This window comes from Gallinula chloropus, assembly GCF_964237585.1.
Source record: "Gallinula chloropus genome assembly, chromosome: 1".
NCBI lineage: Eukaryota > Metazoa > Chordata > Aves > Gruiformes > Rallidae > Gallinula > Gallinula chloropus.
In genome coordinates this window covers 29,239,389-29,257,074 of record NC_140085.1, presented here as the reverse complement: position 1 = coordinate 29,257,074, position 17,686 = coordinate 29,239,389, and the positions used below count along the sequence as shown (strand labels likewise).

Below are 17,686 nucleotides of genomic sequence, written 5' to 3'. Positions count from 1 at the left end.
GTGCGTTGCCTCCTAACCCCCCCCCTGTTATATACAGAACATGACATCATATGGTATAGAATATCCCTCTGGCCAGTTTGGGTCAGCTGTCCCAGCTGGGTCCCCTCCCAGCTTCCTGCATGACCCCTGCCTTCTCATTGGCAGGGCAGTGTGAGAAGCTGGAAAGTCCTTGCCTGCTCAGCAACAGCTAAAACATCAGTGTGTTATCAGCCCCACTCTCATTCCGAATCCAAACCACAGCACTATAATCCCCGCTAAGAAGCAAAGTAACTCCATCCCTGCTGGAGCCAGCAACTTTGCAGCTCTCAGGTTTTCTCTATTTAAGTCAGGCTTTGGTTTTCCTTGCTACCACTGAAAACTCGGTGGGCACAGCTGCCCTGACAGCCAGTGGTGTTGGTAACCTATAAACTAGCAGCAAAACCTCTGGCTTTCCTCTCCATCATTCAAAATGCTGCTGGCCAATAGCAAAATAGGAGTGGTGGTTAATTTTCCAGGAAGAAGGTGGCAGCAGTAGGAGAGCTCTGGTACATATGCGCTGCCTCCTTGACAGTGCAGCCAGGGCTCCACCACTACTTCCCGTGCAGCAGGCAAGGAAACCTTCAAAGCTGTTGCTGCTGCTGGGCTTCAGATAATTAACTTGAGACAAATGCTAGGGGTTACTTTAGAGCTGAGACTCCCACCAGAGAGCTGAGGCTCAGGCACCTTGGCAAGGTGGAAGCAAGAACGAGCCTGTGGGTGAAGATTTGTGAGTCCATGTGCACGCTGTACATACAGTCCACACGTGTAAAACACCTAAACCGTGTCTTCAACTGTGAGTGGTCCAGCATGGGAGGAGGTGGAAAGGGGCAAAGTCTTTGCTCTAGTGAGAGTGCCGGGTGCTGTGCAAAAGGGGGTGTCTGTACAAGAGAGTCTTGCTGTCATCTGGCTCTGAGGTGGCACACCTACTCCTGAATACCAACCAGATGGTGTGGTGCTCCCTGGTCCCCAGCAAGCGAAGGAGAAGTAGAGGTTGGGCAGTCGTCTGAGTGCATTGCCACCTTTGCCAGAGCGGGCAGCTGAGCATCAGCAGGGCTCAGCTTCTGGCTCAGGCTTGGTGGCAGGAGGTAGTGATGGTTTCTCATTGAGTGTGATTGCTATCACTGCCCCGGACCGCTTGCGGGGTTCAGGGGTCTCCTCTGACCATCTCCCCACCCTGCGGACTCCTTTGGCCACTTTGGGTGCGTTCCTGCAGGGGTTGTGGTCATAGATCACCAGCTTCAGGCCAGGGAGGTGAGCCAGGCTGGGGAAGAACCGGATGGAGTTGCGATCCACGTCGATGACCTCCAGGAAAGGCATGTCCAGGAGCACGGAGGGGAACTCGGACAGCAGGTTGCCTGACAGCCAGATAGTGCGAAGCTCCTGCAGGCACCGCAGCTGGGCAGGGAGCGTGCGCAGTGCGTTGGAGCCGGCGTGCAGGGTCTTGAGCAGGCTGAGCTCACACACTACCTCAGGCAGGCACTGCAGGCAGTTGGACTCGATCCAGAGGGTCTTGAGGTTCTGCAGGAGTCGGAGCTCAAGGGGCAGGCTGCAGAGCTTGTTGTTGCCCAGGTAGAGGATGCACAGCTGCTTCAGCGTGCACACGACCGAGGGCAGCGCTTTGAAGTTGTTGAAGTCCAGCGCCAGGATCTGCAGGTTTTGCAACTGCTCCAGCTCAGGGGGCAGATGGTTCAGGTTGTTGTCACTCAGGTAGAGCTTGACCAGTTCCCTAAAGGAGCAAATGTGCAGGGGCAGCCGCCTCAGCTGCCTGCCGCTCAGATCCACCATTTTGTCCACTGGCATCTCTTCTAGGTCTTCCAGGAGGTACTTCTGGCACTTGTCAGAGGGCACAAAAGCAACAATGGCTTTCAGACTGTTGCCCATACCAGAACTTACTTTCTTTGGGAAGCTCCGGGAATGCAAGGGACAGGGGCCTGCCTTGGTCTTCTCCTGCTCTGCACTGACCTCCCAGTAACTCAGTCTTCCCAATATAAGGCTCTGTTTACACGGCACCAGTCATTAATCTCAAGGGCTCTGAAATGTTTCTGATAACTAAATGAGTGTTTGGTGATGGGGATTACAGACAGGACGTCTTATAGCACAGGTCTCCTCCACCCCCACCCTATGCTCCGCCAAAAACATTCCTTCTGGCCTCCTCCACACTGTAAGTGTTCACCGATTTTGCCCCAAACCAGCCCCTGGATGTCTCAGCCCCTCACCTCTCGCTCTGACTGTGCAAAGTAAACCTCCCAAAAGACCAAATTTTTAATGTTTAGCTTTCATGGAACTTGTAGCAGAAATGTCAGATGTGGTGGAATTGCTGTTTAAAATACGTGTCAGAGCTTGACTGACTTCCCAGGCGAGTGGCACTTTGAGGGATTTACTTTGCAAGGTGCCAAATACATAATTTCAGAGTGTAACTTGCCACCCAGTGCTTATCTTAAACCTTTAACACAAATACTTGGCAAACTGCTATCTCGAGCTGTTCTACTATTTATGCTGCTAATTTAATGGTGTTTATTATAGCCTCTGGCACTCTTGACTGCGTAGGGCCTTTTTCATTACATTATGTTTTGCCTCTTGTCTGAATCCCCATTTAATACGCTCCCTATCACAGCCAGCCAAGGCTGCTCCCCCACCCCCCTCTGACCGTGCTACTGCAGTTCGGGTGTCTGTACCAAAGCCTGGCAAGAATCTGCCACAGATTTAATTCCATTAAGAGTCTCACTTGCTATGAGTGAGATACGATGTTTAAAGTTTGGATGTGATGGTGTGAACTCTTCCCCTCTGTCTCACAGCAAGACCCATTGTTATTCAGGTCAGGAGCACCTCTGATTTCCAGGAGGAGCCTTCCCGTGTATAGGCACCTCTGCATATGTTGGCTTCTTGAGCTGCTGTGCTTTTCAGCTTCCTTAGGGCTTGTCCCACCTGTGTGCTGGCCACGGCTCTACCATAGTATCACAGAATCACACACTGGTTTGGGTTGGAAGGAACCTCAAAGACCATCCAATTCCAGCCCCCCTGCCATGGGCAGGGACACCTTTCACTAGATCAGGCTGCTCAAAACCCCATCCAGCCCGGCCTCGAACACTGCCAGGGAGGGGGCAGCCACAGCTTCTCTGGGCAGCCTGTGCCAGGGCCTCACCTCCCTCACATGGTGAGGCATATATTCCATATTCCTAATACGGAATCTGAATTTCCCCTCTTTCAGTTTAAACCCATTGCCCTGTGGCCTATCACTACACTCCCCGATCAACAGCCTCTCCCCAGCTTTCCTCTACGCCCCTTCAGGTCCTGGAAGGCTGCTGTAAGGTTTCCCTAGAGCCTTCTCTTCTCCAGGCTGTGGACCATGACCTTTGAGTTGGAAAGCTGGTAACACGTTTTACGGTGAAACAGCCTTTTGGCAGCTAGCTCACTACTCTGGTATCTACAGCTCATTGCTGTCATTTTCCACACTTAGCATAACTTAGGGAGGATGCTTTCTTCAAACAATCTGCAGCCAGGTTCTGGGCATTAGGTGCTACACAACCAAAATATGTGATTGCTGGGCGCAGAGTATTCTAAGAAAAACAAAAGGCAGAGCAAGCAGAAGACTGAGAAAATGGCAATATCAAACAGCTAAGGTGGCCTCTGGATCTCTGGTCAAATCTGGTAGCAGGGAGCTCACTGCTGTCGCTTAGCTACCAGTGCAGTATAGGTGACAGGATGTTACTGGTCTTCCCCCCTCCCAAGATGAATGAACGTGCTCTGCAGCAGTGACGCTATGAAGGATGTCTGGAGGGTTTCCTGTGGGAGGAGAACAACAGAGAGAGCAACTGGGGACCAGTGTTGCAGCAGGACAGATCAGTGTATACTGGAACCAGAGTGCCATAAAATAGGATTTGGGTGGAGAAGCTGGGCAGAGTATCAAGCCTGGAGAACAAAGATGAAGTCACAGTCATCTATGGCCATGCTGTCAAAGAGAGGCACTGAAAATACTCTCTCATAATAGAAGGTGGGACATGCTGAGCGTAGCATTCCAGCAGCAAGACCCAGTTCACACTGAATGAGCATCTAATTTCTTAACTGCTTTAACACTATGTTCCCTGTCAGAGGACCACCGTGGGGAACGTGTCAGTCCTGGGCTTTCCAGGGCATCCTTTTCCAAGCAGTTACCCTGGAATGTGACCTGACTTTTAGGAAAATATGCCTATGGTTTTGTATTTGTTTCTATTTCTTTCGACTTCTAAAGGGCTCCCTGTCCCGTTCAGGCACTGCAGGCTACAGGTGTGGGAAAGCAAATGTGTTTGGCATAAATAGTAACAAATTCACATCCATGGCAAAGACATGCCCCTTAGACAAGTCTCTGAGATATCCTGCTGATCAGAACAACATAAAAGCCTAGGGAAGATTATATTGCTAATAGAGCTTAAACGGGTTTTTCTTAATAATTCACATGTAAAGAAGTAACTTTGCAATATACCTTATGGCTATAGACACAGATACATACATATTCTTTCTGCTTGAATTATTTCTACTTCGTGAAACTTGTAAGCTTCAGACAACTATTTATTGGGGCTCCTCTGCACTGTAGTTTAATCATTATTCCAGCTTATCAAAAAAAGTCATGATGACCTTTTGTTGCTGCATTTTGTACCTCTCTTGGCTAAATGAGCATCTGCCTGGAACACAGTGTGAGCTCAGAGTATTTGGGAAAAAATAACCCTTGTGTGGTGGGATAATTAAGTGATACGTTCTCAGTAAAATGAACAATCTTAGTCCTCCTGAGCATCAACGTCTCAGTGGCAGCTCCAAGGCAAAGGCAGTCCCAGGGCGGCCTTTTGAAAACCACTTCATGTCTTCAGAGTTATCCTGATGCTTTCCAACATGAGCATTAATGACGCTCCAGGAGCATTTGTGGCATCTGAGGAAAAGTTCAGGCGATAAAGGTGCTCAGCACAGACATTGTCTTGCTTTTGTCAAAGTGACACTGCCCTAGCAGAGGCCATGATCTGCTCTGCTGCGTGTCAGGTGGCGTGTGTAGGCTCCTTGAGAAATGCCTTTGCCTTCTGAAAGCTCCCAAATGACCACAGGTACTGCCCCCTCTTCTCATTTCCAGCACCCAGCTCCTGCAGCTCCATGGCTGGGAAGGCTGTGGGACAGAAAACATGGTTGCTTACTGAGAACGTGTATAAAACCTCTAAGCCCTGAAGAAACTGGGAACACTGCTCAGAGGGAGGCAGTTTAAAAAAAAAAAACCCACAATAAAATGGAAATCAATGTAAATGCTGTTTGTTATTATTCCTGCATTTTTTTGGTTTTGTTTTTTTTGAGAGCGTTTTCTTGTTTTGGTAGAACATTCAAATAGAGATACCGGTGCTTCTTCAGATCCAAAGCTCTGCACACCCCTCTGTGATGACACCAGGCTCTGCCCTTCCTGAGAGCAGTAAGCGCAGCCCTCACAATTTTGGAGGCAAGTAAGAAAAACCAAACCACATATTTAAAAATCCAGGTGACCAATGAATAGAGCACTAAAATAATTATTTTAAGCTTCATGTGTCCCTACTCCATCAGCCTGACATAGCAAGGAAAGAGGCTTAAAGGAGTAGTTTTTAAGAATGACTTTACTATGTGCTCCTAATGATTTATTTAAAGCCTGTGGCAGGTGTTTAGACCCTTTCTTCACTCACAAGCTCTGTGTGTTTGTTTTGTTCTGTTGATTTTTTTTCTTGACTAGGGCATGGTCACTAGAGCAGATGATGACTCCTCCTTCATGTTCTTGACATACATTCTCTGCCACACACAGTCACACATCTGCTCTCTTTTTGGGAGGGTTACTGAGTTCCAGTTCACCTTCCCGTGGTAGGCAGTCTATTTTAAATGAGTGATATATTGCAGAGGAATAATCATCATCATTGCTCTTTTCCCAGCACCCTCATTGGGTCTTATGAACAGAAATGGCTGATTATTCAAACTTAGCCCTCCTGTGTGCCAGGCTGCAGTGTGTAACAGCTCCCTATGCTTCCTCGCGCAGGGAGGAGCTTCAAGAAGTCTCAGAAGTAAATTGCAGGCTCGATACTGAGCTTCCTTCCAGGCAGCTAATGGGTTTGGGGTTGCTCTCTGTCAGATCAGAGTCTCTTTTTTGACACCATTATTTTTCTGCCAGCTTGACTTGAACCCAAGTGTCAGGCAGGGGTGGGAGCTGCTAACCTCAGGAAACTGGCAGGAAAATAAATCCCAGTGAGCATGTCCAAATGTCTTGCTGAAATGTGTACGAAACCACGGACTATTTATTACTCTGTGTCACAGGTTGTCATCTTTTTTGACTTTTAAGACCTTTTTTTTTTTTCAGGGGGGAGTAACAATCACGTTTATGTTTGGATCTGAGCTCTCCCATGAACAGGGATTTCATCTTCAGTTGTTAGAGGATGACTTGTCACAACCCTATCAAATGCCCATCTGCTCAGTGCTGCTGAAGTGTCTCCATGCAAGAGTGGACTAGTTAAATCCTCTTTCTCTGCCTTAGACACTTCTGGGCCACTTGTCACTACGGGGACTTTGAAAAGAAGTTTACTCAGAGAGAACCAGGCAAGTCCTCAGACCGCCTTCCCATGCTAAGGGCAGCCAAGCTCAGTCCATTTGTTATATTTATGTAAAAGACATTAAGGATAGTTAGTTAAATGTCTGTTTGGTCTAGGCTGTGCCCTGGTTATCTGTAGCTTCACTGGACACCACTATTTGCACAATCCAGTGGTTACCCTGAGAGCAAATTAATTGGTTTTCTGCCAAAGCACTGACCTCCTGGGATTGATTGACCCGGCGAATGAACGTCCCTCTGCTGACCATGGGGTATAAAAAAGGGACCTCTAAGTAAATGAGTGCCACTAGACCCCGAACTGCCCAGAGCCATGAGGGTGATACTATTGGCAGTGGTTTACATCCCCTTCACTGCGGCCTTGGAACGGTAAGACAACACATCTGGCATCAGTGATGCACGTCTCAGCTGGCTTCCTGGGGTGACCTGTGTGTGGTGCTACCCCGGGTCTCAAAAAAGAAACAGACTTTTGTTTTTTAAAAAAAAAGAGTGTGTGAGAACTCTAGAGAAGACCCACTTAATGTTTGTGCATTTGTTTTGTTTGTATAGGGTCCCCCTCGTTCGGTTCAAATCAGTCAAGAAACAGCTGAAGGAAAAGGGAGAACTTGAGGAATTTTGGCGGGATCACCACCCCGACGTTTTTGCCCGGAAGTACCTGCATTGCTTCCCTGCAGATGTTACTTTGTCAGTAGGAACCGCTTCAGAGAGGCTGTACGATTACATGAATGTAAGTACAGGTCTGGTGATGCAATCAACTGGGCTCGTTGTTCTCTTGAAGGCAGATTTGGGTTTTTTCCCAGCGCATTTGAAACCTCGTCTCGCAGTGGAAATTACAGGGCTTGAGATGGCACGTGGCTCTACGCTGTAAGTTCTGGATCATCAGAGACTGGTTTATCAGTCTGCCAAATAAAGCTTCTATAGATTGAGGTTATTAGTGTGGTTAACTGCTGCAGTCCAGCAGTGCTAGTCCTGTGACGAGTTTTATTCTTCTGTAGATATATATTGGACTTGGCTGGACCTCCAGATGTTTACCTGTAACAGTATTGGTTCGGGACAGGGTTTTGAGTAGCAGAATCTGATTATTTCAGTTAGCTATACACTATTTACCAGAAATATAGCAGTTTGCATGTTATAAAAAAATTCCCCAAATCTCATTTATTTGATCACGTGGAGCTGTAAATGAGTGATGGAAAAAACCCAAGTAGAGATCTTATTTTCCCTTTTTTTATCTCATGAGCTTGATGTGCATGAAATATTTGAGACCGACCTGGCTCTTACACTAACCTGGATGATTTTACCACCTGAACTGTAACAGGAAAAATGTGAGTTTCGTTGGATGTCAGACAGGCAAGTCAGCAGGTCAGCCACTGCCTTTCCTTGGTTTAGTTCTTTTGTCCATTTGGCTGAGCTCTGTTTCCTGTTTTAGTCGGTTATTCTGCTATGCTCACCCAAGGAAAGCTAAGCTGTGGAAATTTTGTGGAGGCCGCATCTGAACAGGGAAGGGAAAGCCAAAATAATTCAGCAAGAGCTTCCTGACACTTCAGGGCTGTAAAGGAATCTGTCAAGATGAGCTAGAGATGTGTGTGAAGAAGAACAAAGGAGACAGAAACATTTCAGCCTGCTCTAAAGCTTATCAAAGAAGGGTGAATACCAAAAGAAGAAAGCAAACCCCACGCAGCGCATGTATCCAGCCAGCACCAGTAACAGCTTCGTGGAGGCTTCAGTGTGGTGTGTTTGTGAGGTGTTTGGGTTCAGGTTTTTCTGAATCAGCGTGTCTCACTCTGCACATTGATCAGTAAAGGTTTCTTTAACACAGTAAGGAGTAAAAACCTCGTGTACCAGTGGATCTGTTAAGTGGCACACTGGCTTGCTTCTTCATCATTATCTCGTTCAGACCATAGGCTCTGGGGCCAGAAGTGATGTTCAGTGTATTAATTAACAGACATGCACTTCAAGATACACATTCAAATATTTGTATTGCTACAAAAGGTTTGGCAAAGGGTATTGCTTTTCTATCTGCTCTTGAATTCCAGAAATGCCTCTTCCTAAAAATAGGTCTCTTAATGCTGGAGTGCTCTTCCAGATAGGGGCACTTGAACACTTGCATTTGGGATATGGATAAGCTCTTCACTCCAGCATTCCCATGTTTGCAGATTATCTCTAGCTTCAATTGGTATCCAAGGATGGTCAGTGGTTTCTTTATCCACTGGATGAACTTTGTTCAGCACAGCAGATACAGTCTCTGCAACAGAATTAATTTGACTTGCTAATAGCTGCTAATTACAAAGGAAAAAGCCCAGCTACTGGTCAGAGCCCTCTGACAGCAGTGGAGGTAGGTCATGTCGTCTTTGCATCACTGATTTTTTTACTGACATTGTTAGGGAGCTGCCTGAAAGCCTGTGTGGTCATGAAGGAGCTTCATCTTGGGGCTGACCTTGCCACCAATGGAGTTGGTGCGAGAGCAGAGCACTGGCACAGGCTGCCCAGGGGGTTGTGGAGTCTCATTCTCTGGAGATATTCAAGACCCGTCTGGACACCTATCTGTGTGACCTGTTCTAGGGAACCTGCTTTGGCAGGGGGGTTGGACTTGATGATCTCTGGAGGTCCCGATTCTGTCATTCTGTGATTCTGTGAGAGGGCTTGTTGACTTCATGGGGAACCTGACTGCTTAAAAGGCTTTAAAAATGCTGGGCTGTTACACACACAGCTGGAGTGAAATCTGCTGCCCATGGCCACTCGTGGAGCCAGTCAGGCTTCCCCGTGGCATTTACATGTACTTAGAGGAAATTGTGTCAAACCCCCCAAGAAATCATTGCTCGATGCTCCCAAGGCTGCCTGTACCTCAGGAACATCTCCCTGGGAGGCAGCTGGGGACTGACCAGGTCATTCCTCCCCCAGGCGCAGTACTACGGAGTCGTGAGTGTTGGCACGCCGCCGCAGAAGTTCACCGTCGTGTTTGACACGGGCTCCTCCAATTTTTGGGTCCCTTCCGCGTATTGCATCAGCGAGGCGTGCAGTAAGAAAAACCCCCTTACGCTCCTCTTGTCTGGGGTACCTTGGCCATTTCTCCTTTCCAAGGAGTCCGCCTGCAGCAGGGCTTTGTGGGGGAGGATTTGGAGCATCCCCAAAGGCTGCTCTCCCCAGCTGCAGCTGCCCAACACCCCTCATCACCAAGAGGGACCTGATGTAAAAGACCTGGGAATAAACCCAGGAGAGCTACAAATGGTGGAAATGCCCATTTGTGTTTTGATTTGCCTGTAAACCCCAAAATAACCTCCAAAGTACAGAAAAACTAGGGTGCCTATGGAGAAATGGGCACCTCCACCAATGACTTCCTTGTAAGACATCTACCTTGCGTGCATCTTGGTGGGCTGTGCACTGGGGAGTGGGGGCGTTGCTGGGACCTCCCCTTGCTGCACAAGTGTCATTTGCTTTGTGTAGGGGTGCACCAGAAATTTAAGTCCTTTCTGTCGGATTCGTATGAGCACGGAGGGGAAGCCTTCTCCTTGCAGTATGGCACGGGACAGCTTCTGGGCATTGCTGGCAAAGACACGCTGCAGGTGAGCCTCCACCTAACACGGGGTGCCAACCCCCAGGCTGACCATTTTCGGGCCAGTTCAGATACTGGCCTTGACCTGGAAGAACTTGTCTGGTTTAGGCAAGGGCAGGGTGAGGTCCCACTAAGCTGGGTGCTGAGAGGTGTGGGTGCTGCTCCAGCTTTGGACTGCCCAGACAAATCCCTAAGATTTTATATTGCATTTCTACTTGTCTTCTTGGGTCTTCTTCTGGGTTTATGATGAAACAACCACAGATTTAAGGCACTGAAATTGGCTAATTTCTTATAATTGATGATGTCTTTGTTTTGTTTGGGTTTGCTTGGTTTTTTTTTTTTTTTTATCCTGAACAGATCAGTAACATCTCCATCAAGGGACAGGATTTTGGCGAGTCAGTGTTTGAGCCAGGAACAACCTTTGCCCTTGCTCACTTTGATGGGGTGCTGGGCTTGGGCTACCCCTCCTTAGCAGTGGGCAATGCTCTGCCTGTGTTTGACCGCATCATGAACCAGCAGCTGGTGGTGGAGCCAGTCTTCTCTTTCTACCTGAAAAGGTCAGTCTTTAAAGCAACACTGTCAAAAAAGAAGCAAATCTATTTTAATTGTGGAGACATCCATCCATCTGTATAAATCTTCAATTCTAGAAAGCAATTTTCCTTCTTTTTTTTTTTTTTTTTTTTTTTTTATAAATTTGACACTGAAAAATATGGAGTGAAAAGGAAAAATGTGCTGGAGAGACACATGAGTTTTTGGACGGTCAATTATTCTTGATGGACCTGGTCATAAATAAAGGAAAAGCTCCCAGCTCAGACTCACCGTGTCTGAGTTGCTAGAGGTGTCCTTCTGGCTAGAGGAGATGAAGAGAAATGCTGAGCCATGCCCAAGTAGCCCCATTTCAGAAAAGAAATGTTACCTTACCTGGACCCAGCTGTAACTCCACCGATTTATCCAGCATTTACTGTGAGGCGAGAGCAGCAACTGGCTCAACTTCCTCCCAGTGCCCACCTGAGCCCTCAGCAATAAACGTTCTCAGAGGTTGTTTGGAGACTGAGTTGGGACATATGCAGTTATAATTTAGAAATTATCCCTTTCAGATATCTGTATCTCAGTCTAGGAAGGGCTGTCTCTTGTCTTTTGCTTTTTAAGTGTAACATTACTGATGTGTAAGCTGTAGTGCCCACTCCCATGTCTGTGCTAACCTGTCTTCTGCTTTCAGAGGAGATGACACCGAGAACGGCGGTGAGTTGATTCTGGGGGGGATAGACCATTCCCGCTACAAAGGGTCAATCCACTGGGTCCCAGTCACTGAGAAGAGCTACTGGCAAATACACCTGAACAAGTATGTATGTATGTATGTATGTATGCACGTGTGTATGAAATGCATACCTGCGGGTAAGGACAAATTCATGAGCAGGAGGCAAATGATTAAAGCTGTAGGAGTCCTGAAAGACAAAAGTAGGTCACCAGACCAGATGTTTCCCCCCTACAGTTTCCTTTCATTGTTTCCTTGTCTTTTAAAGACTTCTTTCTTGCCTTGAAGACCAGGAAACCTTGGCAGCTAGGTTTAACTTCAGGCCGTGCTCTGCTGCTTCAGCGAGCAGTGATGCGTAGCTGCCCTCACAGCGGATATACCACTTGCTTAAAGATGCTTTGTTTCCCACTCACAGCATAAAGATCCAGGGCCGGGTGGCACTTTGCTCCCACGGCTGTGAAGCCATCGTTGACTCAGGCACTTCTCTTATCACCGGCCCCTCTTCACAAATCAGGCGATTACAGGAGCGTATTGGGGCAAGTCGGTCTCATACTGGGGAGGTAAGAACTATACAGCCAGAGAGGAAGAGAAACTGGTATTTGGTACTAAGAGCTTGTAGGGTGGGAGAATAACCAAATTAATTGCTCAGAAGGGTCTCAGGGAAAGCCTTGTGTCCAGGAGAGCACTGAACTTTGAGCTGTGCTGGTTTTGACCCATATGCTTTGCTGCCCCAGTCCTCCTCCCAAATGTCTACCTCCTCTCCCGTACCGTCTCCTCACTGTTTTTCCTCTCTTTGCTGCTGCTCTCTCCTGTGTCACCTTAGTTGACAGGGATGGGGAGAAGTAACGGGGAGCGTAAACCTGTGCCTCTCTGGGGGAGTTTGTGTGAGCTGAGGTTGCTTAAGGCAGGTTAGACTTTCCCACCACTGTGCCTGCAGGTCAGGCTGGGATGTCTCCCTGCCACCCTTTGCATCTCTCCATAGGCAAATTTCAGATGGCAAGACCAAACCCTTGTAATGTCTAAAGCACTGAGATGACAAGCCTGAGACAGCTAAACCCACCCCACTACAGAGAGAGAGAGCAGCAGCTTCCCTGTGGGGGTGGTGAGACCCTGGCACAGGCTGCCCAGAGAAGCTGTGGCTGTCCCCTCCCTGGCAGTGTTCAAGGCCAGGCTGGATGGGGCTCTGGGCAACCTGGTGTAGTGGAGGGTGTCCCTGCCCATGGCACAGGGTTGGAATTGGATGATCTCTGAGGTGCCCTCTAACCTAAAGCATTCTCTGTTTCTAAGATCTTCACTGTGCCTTATTGCCAGCCCTGGGCTGACTCTTACTCCCAGGGGTAGTTACCACGTCACCAGAGCTCGGGTGCCCCAAGTTGCCGCATATGGTTGCTGTTAACTTTGCAGTTGTCTCGATCCTGATGCAAAACAGCACCTGGAAACAATTAAGAGTGTTACAGTTGTCCGGTGCGCTGGACAATGATCAGAGAGAAAAGCAAACTTTTAATTTGCCTCCTTTTCTAAGAGCAGGAGACTGGGAGTTGCATCTTTCTCAATTAAACCTTGAATTTTGCTTGTATTCCAATTCTCGGTTCCGTGCCAAGCAGCACACTGTAATAACAAGTTGGCTTTATAATGGTACATACTAATGGATGTAGATAAAACATGCATTTCCAATGTGCTTATATTAGTGTCATATAAGCAAGAAACAGGTCATTGCAGAATAAGTTTATGTACTCCAGTGCTACATAAGAGCACCCAGGCAGCATCTCAGGTTCTGCAGAAAAGTATCCTGAAAATAAGCCTTTCTATGACTGTTTTTGTAGCAGCTGCTGGCAGGCTGAGTACATTGGCTCAAATTTATCCAGATATAAGTGGATTTTACCAGAACCTTTATCTCTTTCTGGAAAGGATTAATTTGTTCTGGACATTGTAGCTATGTAAACAAATTATGCCTTGCTTCTTGTATCCTACAAAGCATTATAATGGCTTTTTTAATCCTTTTCCTCTGTATCCCATGGTTTATTTTGTTCTAATGGTATGATACCTGAGAAACATGTACAAGATTTAGAGCTATGTTTTTATAACACAGCTTTAACAATAACAAAAAATGTAGATTCCTCATTATAGGAAGCCTCTAAACCCACAACTTTAAACACTACAGTTTACAGCAAAGATCCCTCTAGGGCTTGGAGCATTTTCTAGTGCCACTTAACACGCCAGTTGTTTCATGAGGTAACTAGAAAGGCCAGGAAATGATCTGTGTTCCTGTAAGTGAATTTATTATTTATGGAAATTATCGGCCATGACAGAATTTTGTCCTTCTTCTGCTCTTTAGATCCCACTCCAGGGCACAGTGTAAAGTACCGTGTTCCTCGATGAGGTTTTTTTTCCCTAAAACAATGATGTTACAGGGGCAGTGGGGTGAGCTGCAGCTGTAGGGTGCTGCCTGCATGGGCTGGAGGCAGTTCCCCTCTACCCAGTCTCTGCCAAGGGCTGGGGGACTTCTACTCAGCAGACCTTGCTAATATGGGTTCTCTGGAGCTCACACAGTTTTCCTTCTGAGTTGTACAGGGGGTGTCAGAGTCCCCCTTCACCTTGTCCTTTTTGGGGCTAGAGAGGCTCTTCATCAGCCCTGGATAACCTAGGGGCTTTGATGCCATGGTCTGGGTTGCTAGGCTGGTTTGACCCAGACCCTTCCCACTGGGAAGCTGGAGGGCAGTGTTGGGCCATAAGTCAGCCTGATGCTGTTTCTCTGTAGTAAACTCAACATTATCTGCTGCAAAAATCTTGAATTCAAAGGGCAATGCTTAAATCAAGGCAAACCAGTCCTGACTCAATCAGTGCGTCGCATATAGTTTCTTGTAGACTGCAAAAGACTGTCCAGCTTGCCTCACATAAGCTTCACAATCGGACACCATGAGTACAGGCTGACAGCAGAGCAATATGTCATAAAGGTGCGTATTCGTGGGCTCCCCGCTCCCCTGCTCCTGCTCCCCAAGCCAGGGCTGGAGCAGGTGGCTGCAAGGGCATGTGCTTTCTCTTCCAGGAATCTATTGAAGACCAAACCTTCTGCATGAGTGGCTTTCAGTCTCTCGACATCATCACCCGTTCGGGCCCGCTCTGGATTTTAGGAGATGTCTTTATGTCTGAGTTTTATTGCATTTTTGACCGTGGGAATGACAGAGTGGGATTTGCTAAAGCTGTTCATACGAAGGATTACCACTGAGCCCTAATAGCATTTATTCTGCCTTAACCCAAATGTTAATGTAGTGATCTTCAGATCACTTCAGATTATATAGTTTGGTTCAATCTCTTTATGTTTACAACTGAGAAGCATTTTTTCCTGGATCACTGATGGGTAGCACAGTTCTCAGGATGGAGTGAAAACAACTCAGCATTCACATTTGCAGAAGGGCAGGAAGGATAAAACTGCTGAGCACTGCCAAGCTGACGAGATCACAGTTAGGAGTGGGGGAAACTAGTCCCAGTCTGGTCTGGATATCCTTTTTTTCTTCTTGCTTGGTAGTTTCCACGTCATTTCCTATTGTTTTTCCTTTTCCTTCTTATTTTCCATGTGTGGGGTTTCATCCAGCCTCATTTCCTTCTTGCCACATAAATTCTCTTTATTTGGGTTTGCTCCAACCAGTTTATATAAAGAAGAATTTGACTGATGCCAGTGTGGCCCCTCATTTCCAGTACCATTCCCTGCACACAGTATCTTGCTCCTTATGCTGTCTGTCAAACCTGCTTTTTCCCTTGGGCTCGTTCTCCCTTGACACGTTTTTCCTCTTTTGGATCTTGTTGTTTAATGTCAGTATCTTAGGTCAGACGCTGCTTTTAGCCTCTGACACCTCTGCCCCTTGGCTGTGTGGGCAGCTGGGAGAAGCATTTATTCACATTGCAAACCTCAGACCACAACCCCTGCAAAGGGACCTGCAAAGGGATACTGCAGCATCCTTCCACTTCAGATGAGTTACGAGACCAACGCACCAGAAATAAATATCTACTGCCCTTGGCTGAGCCACTTCTCATCAGCAGTGGCAGCAGCTTCAGCACTGGCAGAGGTGTGAAACAGCCACAGGTAGCTGCACTGATTCAGAAGAAGAGTCAAATAAATTATACACCTTGGAGTCTCTGATTGGATTGCTAAAGATGACACTGCCCATGAATAAAACGTAACCAAACAAAATCTGCTTTGGACTTGGCACTCTTTCAGTTTAGGTTTGTTTTCTTACAGCAGTTTCTGTGCAGTGAGGCCAGAGAGGAGGGGGAGGAGGGGGTGAAATGATTAAAAATCCAGGTTGTTCTGCAGCCTGGATGGGATGTATTGGCGTGTGGAGGATGCTCATCTTCCCCTAAGGCCAAAAAATGCCTGCAGCCCCAGCCACTGGGCACCTCCCAGGCAGGGTAGGACTGGGGGGAGCTGGAGATCAGCACCACTGCAGCATCACTGGGGTAGGGGCTGGTGGCCCTTGGGAACTTGCTGCTGGTGCCTCTCCAGATGTGCTTAGCACAGACCAAACACAACATCCGTTCCTGGCCTTGGCAGCGTTGTGATCGGCCCCTTAGATTTTAAAGCTTCAGTTGTAAGGCTCAGTGAGTATTGCTAAAGCCAGAGGTTTCCTGTAGGTTTCTCTGAAATACTGATCTTGCCTTCCAGGATGAACCACTCATCTCTGGGGTGCATGTTTCCACAGCTCTCGATCTGCGGCCACATTGTCCTATGTTTTTGGCACCCAGGCTACCAACCGCTGGCAACGGGCACTCTGCTGCCTGTTGTCTCTTTTTTTGCAGACAAGACTGAGCTGTGTGAAGTTACCATGTATTTCAGGCCAAACTTGCCTTGTTTTCCCTTTGTCCCTATGACACTTACAGGACAGAGTGACCATGAGCTAACTTATTTGTCTAGAAAATGTCACTTGTTTGGTCGTAAACCAAGACAAACAAATGTCTGTAAAGCCCTGTCACTCATTTAACAGCAGCAGGGTACTTTTGTTTTCTCTTCTGTTGCAGCAGGCTTGACTCATGCATTTCCATTCTTTCTAAAATACGTGTGTTTCCTCAAACATGAGCTTGTAGTCAGAGTAAGTGAGCTGTTATTTATGACAGAGGACTTGAAGGGTGGTGGGATGTGTCCCTGAAGCCAGTCGGTCCCTGCACTGACATCTCAGCTCTGTAAATTCCAGTGCAGAGCGTGAACACATCCTAGAAATACATGGGAAGTCAGGCAGCGCATGCAGGGACCGATGCTGTCTTCGTTCTGAGATATCTCATCATGCTCATGGTTAGAATCGTTCAATGGAAGGAAGCTGCTGCTCTGACCTGTTTCCTACCCTGGCCCTATTCCCTTCTCAGTCTTTTCCAGCTTTGCCAACTTCTGTAGGCCTGCCTTGCTGTTCCTGGTAGGCATCAAGTTTCTATGATTTATAGAATCATAGAACATATTGAGTTGGAAGGGTCAAACCTTTGCCAGAAGTGTTTCTTGACAGTTCAATACAGTCAAGACAACCGTGTGTCTCAAAGTGCCTTTATTCATGCAATAATTCACCATTGTTTATATCAGTGAACATGAATTGTGAATTGTTGGGTTGGGTAAAATAGTCCATTTACTATGCTAAGACAAATAGTTTATGTGCCTAAGAGAGCAGGTAGTTCCAAAAGATAAGTTAATACAAATCAGAGCCCGCAGATGTTTGCAGAAGTGAGATAACAGACTAAATGAGGAGAGGAAATCTTTCTGGTGCCTCATCTCAGCACTAGCTTCTTTGCAAGCAACAAACAGAATATTACAGCTAACCAGGAGCTGGCCCACTGTGCAAAATGTTACTTGTGTACTGCAGATTACATTGTGGGATTTCAGAGCTGTCATTCTAATTTAACATGTGTCTACATGTCTGATGGGCACCTCCATGGGACTAATGGCTACTGCGTGGCCACCCATTGCCACAGTTGCTGGGCCAGGGAATGCTGGCAAAGTGGGAGAGGTAGCAAAATCACTGCTCATGGCATACATGAAGTACATGTGCTAGGTAGCGGCCTGGCTGAGAAGAAGATGATGACAGAACTGGATGGTGAGAAACTGGGACGCTTCTTCAGGCTTAGCAGTGCCAGGAGGAAATGTACTGAGTTCTGGGTTGGGGGAGATGAGCACTCTGCTCCAACACCTGAGGCCCTGGTGGAAACCGTGTGAAGGAGAGTGAGGAGGTGTGGTGGGCCTGGACCGTCAGTGGAGATTGGTACTGGGCACTTTACAGAATTTACAGTTTCTCAAGCTTATGTACTGTGAAGAGAG

The 17,686-nt window shown here is 47.3% G+C and overlaps 2 protein-coding genes across 2 annotated transcripts; one reads left to right on the top strand and one right to left on the bottom strand.

Moving 5' to 3' along the window:
- Window positions 1-1,062: 1,062 nt before the first annotated feature.
- Window positions 1,063-1,899, bottom strand: LRRC10 (leucine rich repeat containing 10; the record flags this gene model as incomplete). The annotated part of the gene is made up of 1 exon (XM_084267468.1): window positions 1,063-1,899. One exon carries the CDS (start codon window positions 1,897-1,899, stop codon window positions 1,063-1,065), a length of 837 nt encoding a protein of 278 aa, XP_084123594.1.
- A 5,003-nt stretch (window positions 1,900-6,902) lies between these two features.
- Window positions 6,903-14,620, top strand: LOC311203001 (cathepsin E-A-like; the record flags this gene model as incomplete). The annotated part of the gene is made up of 9 exons (XM_084277639.1): window positions 6,903-6,958; window positions 7,139-7,316; window positions 9,488-9,605; window positions 10,031-10,149; window positions 10,497-10,696; window positions 11,359-11,481; window positions 11,810-11,954; window positions 14,250-14,348; window positions 14,441-14,620. The coding sequence occupies 9 exons, from the start codon at window positions 6,903-6,905 to the stop codon at window positions 14,618-14,620; spliced, it is 1,218 nt and encodes a 405-aa protein (XP_084133765.1).
- Between the last annotated feature and the right edge of the window lie 3,066 nt (window positions 14,621-17,686).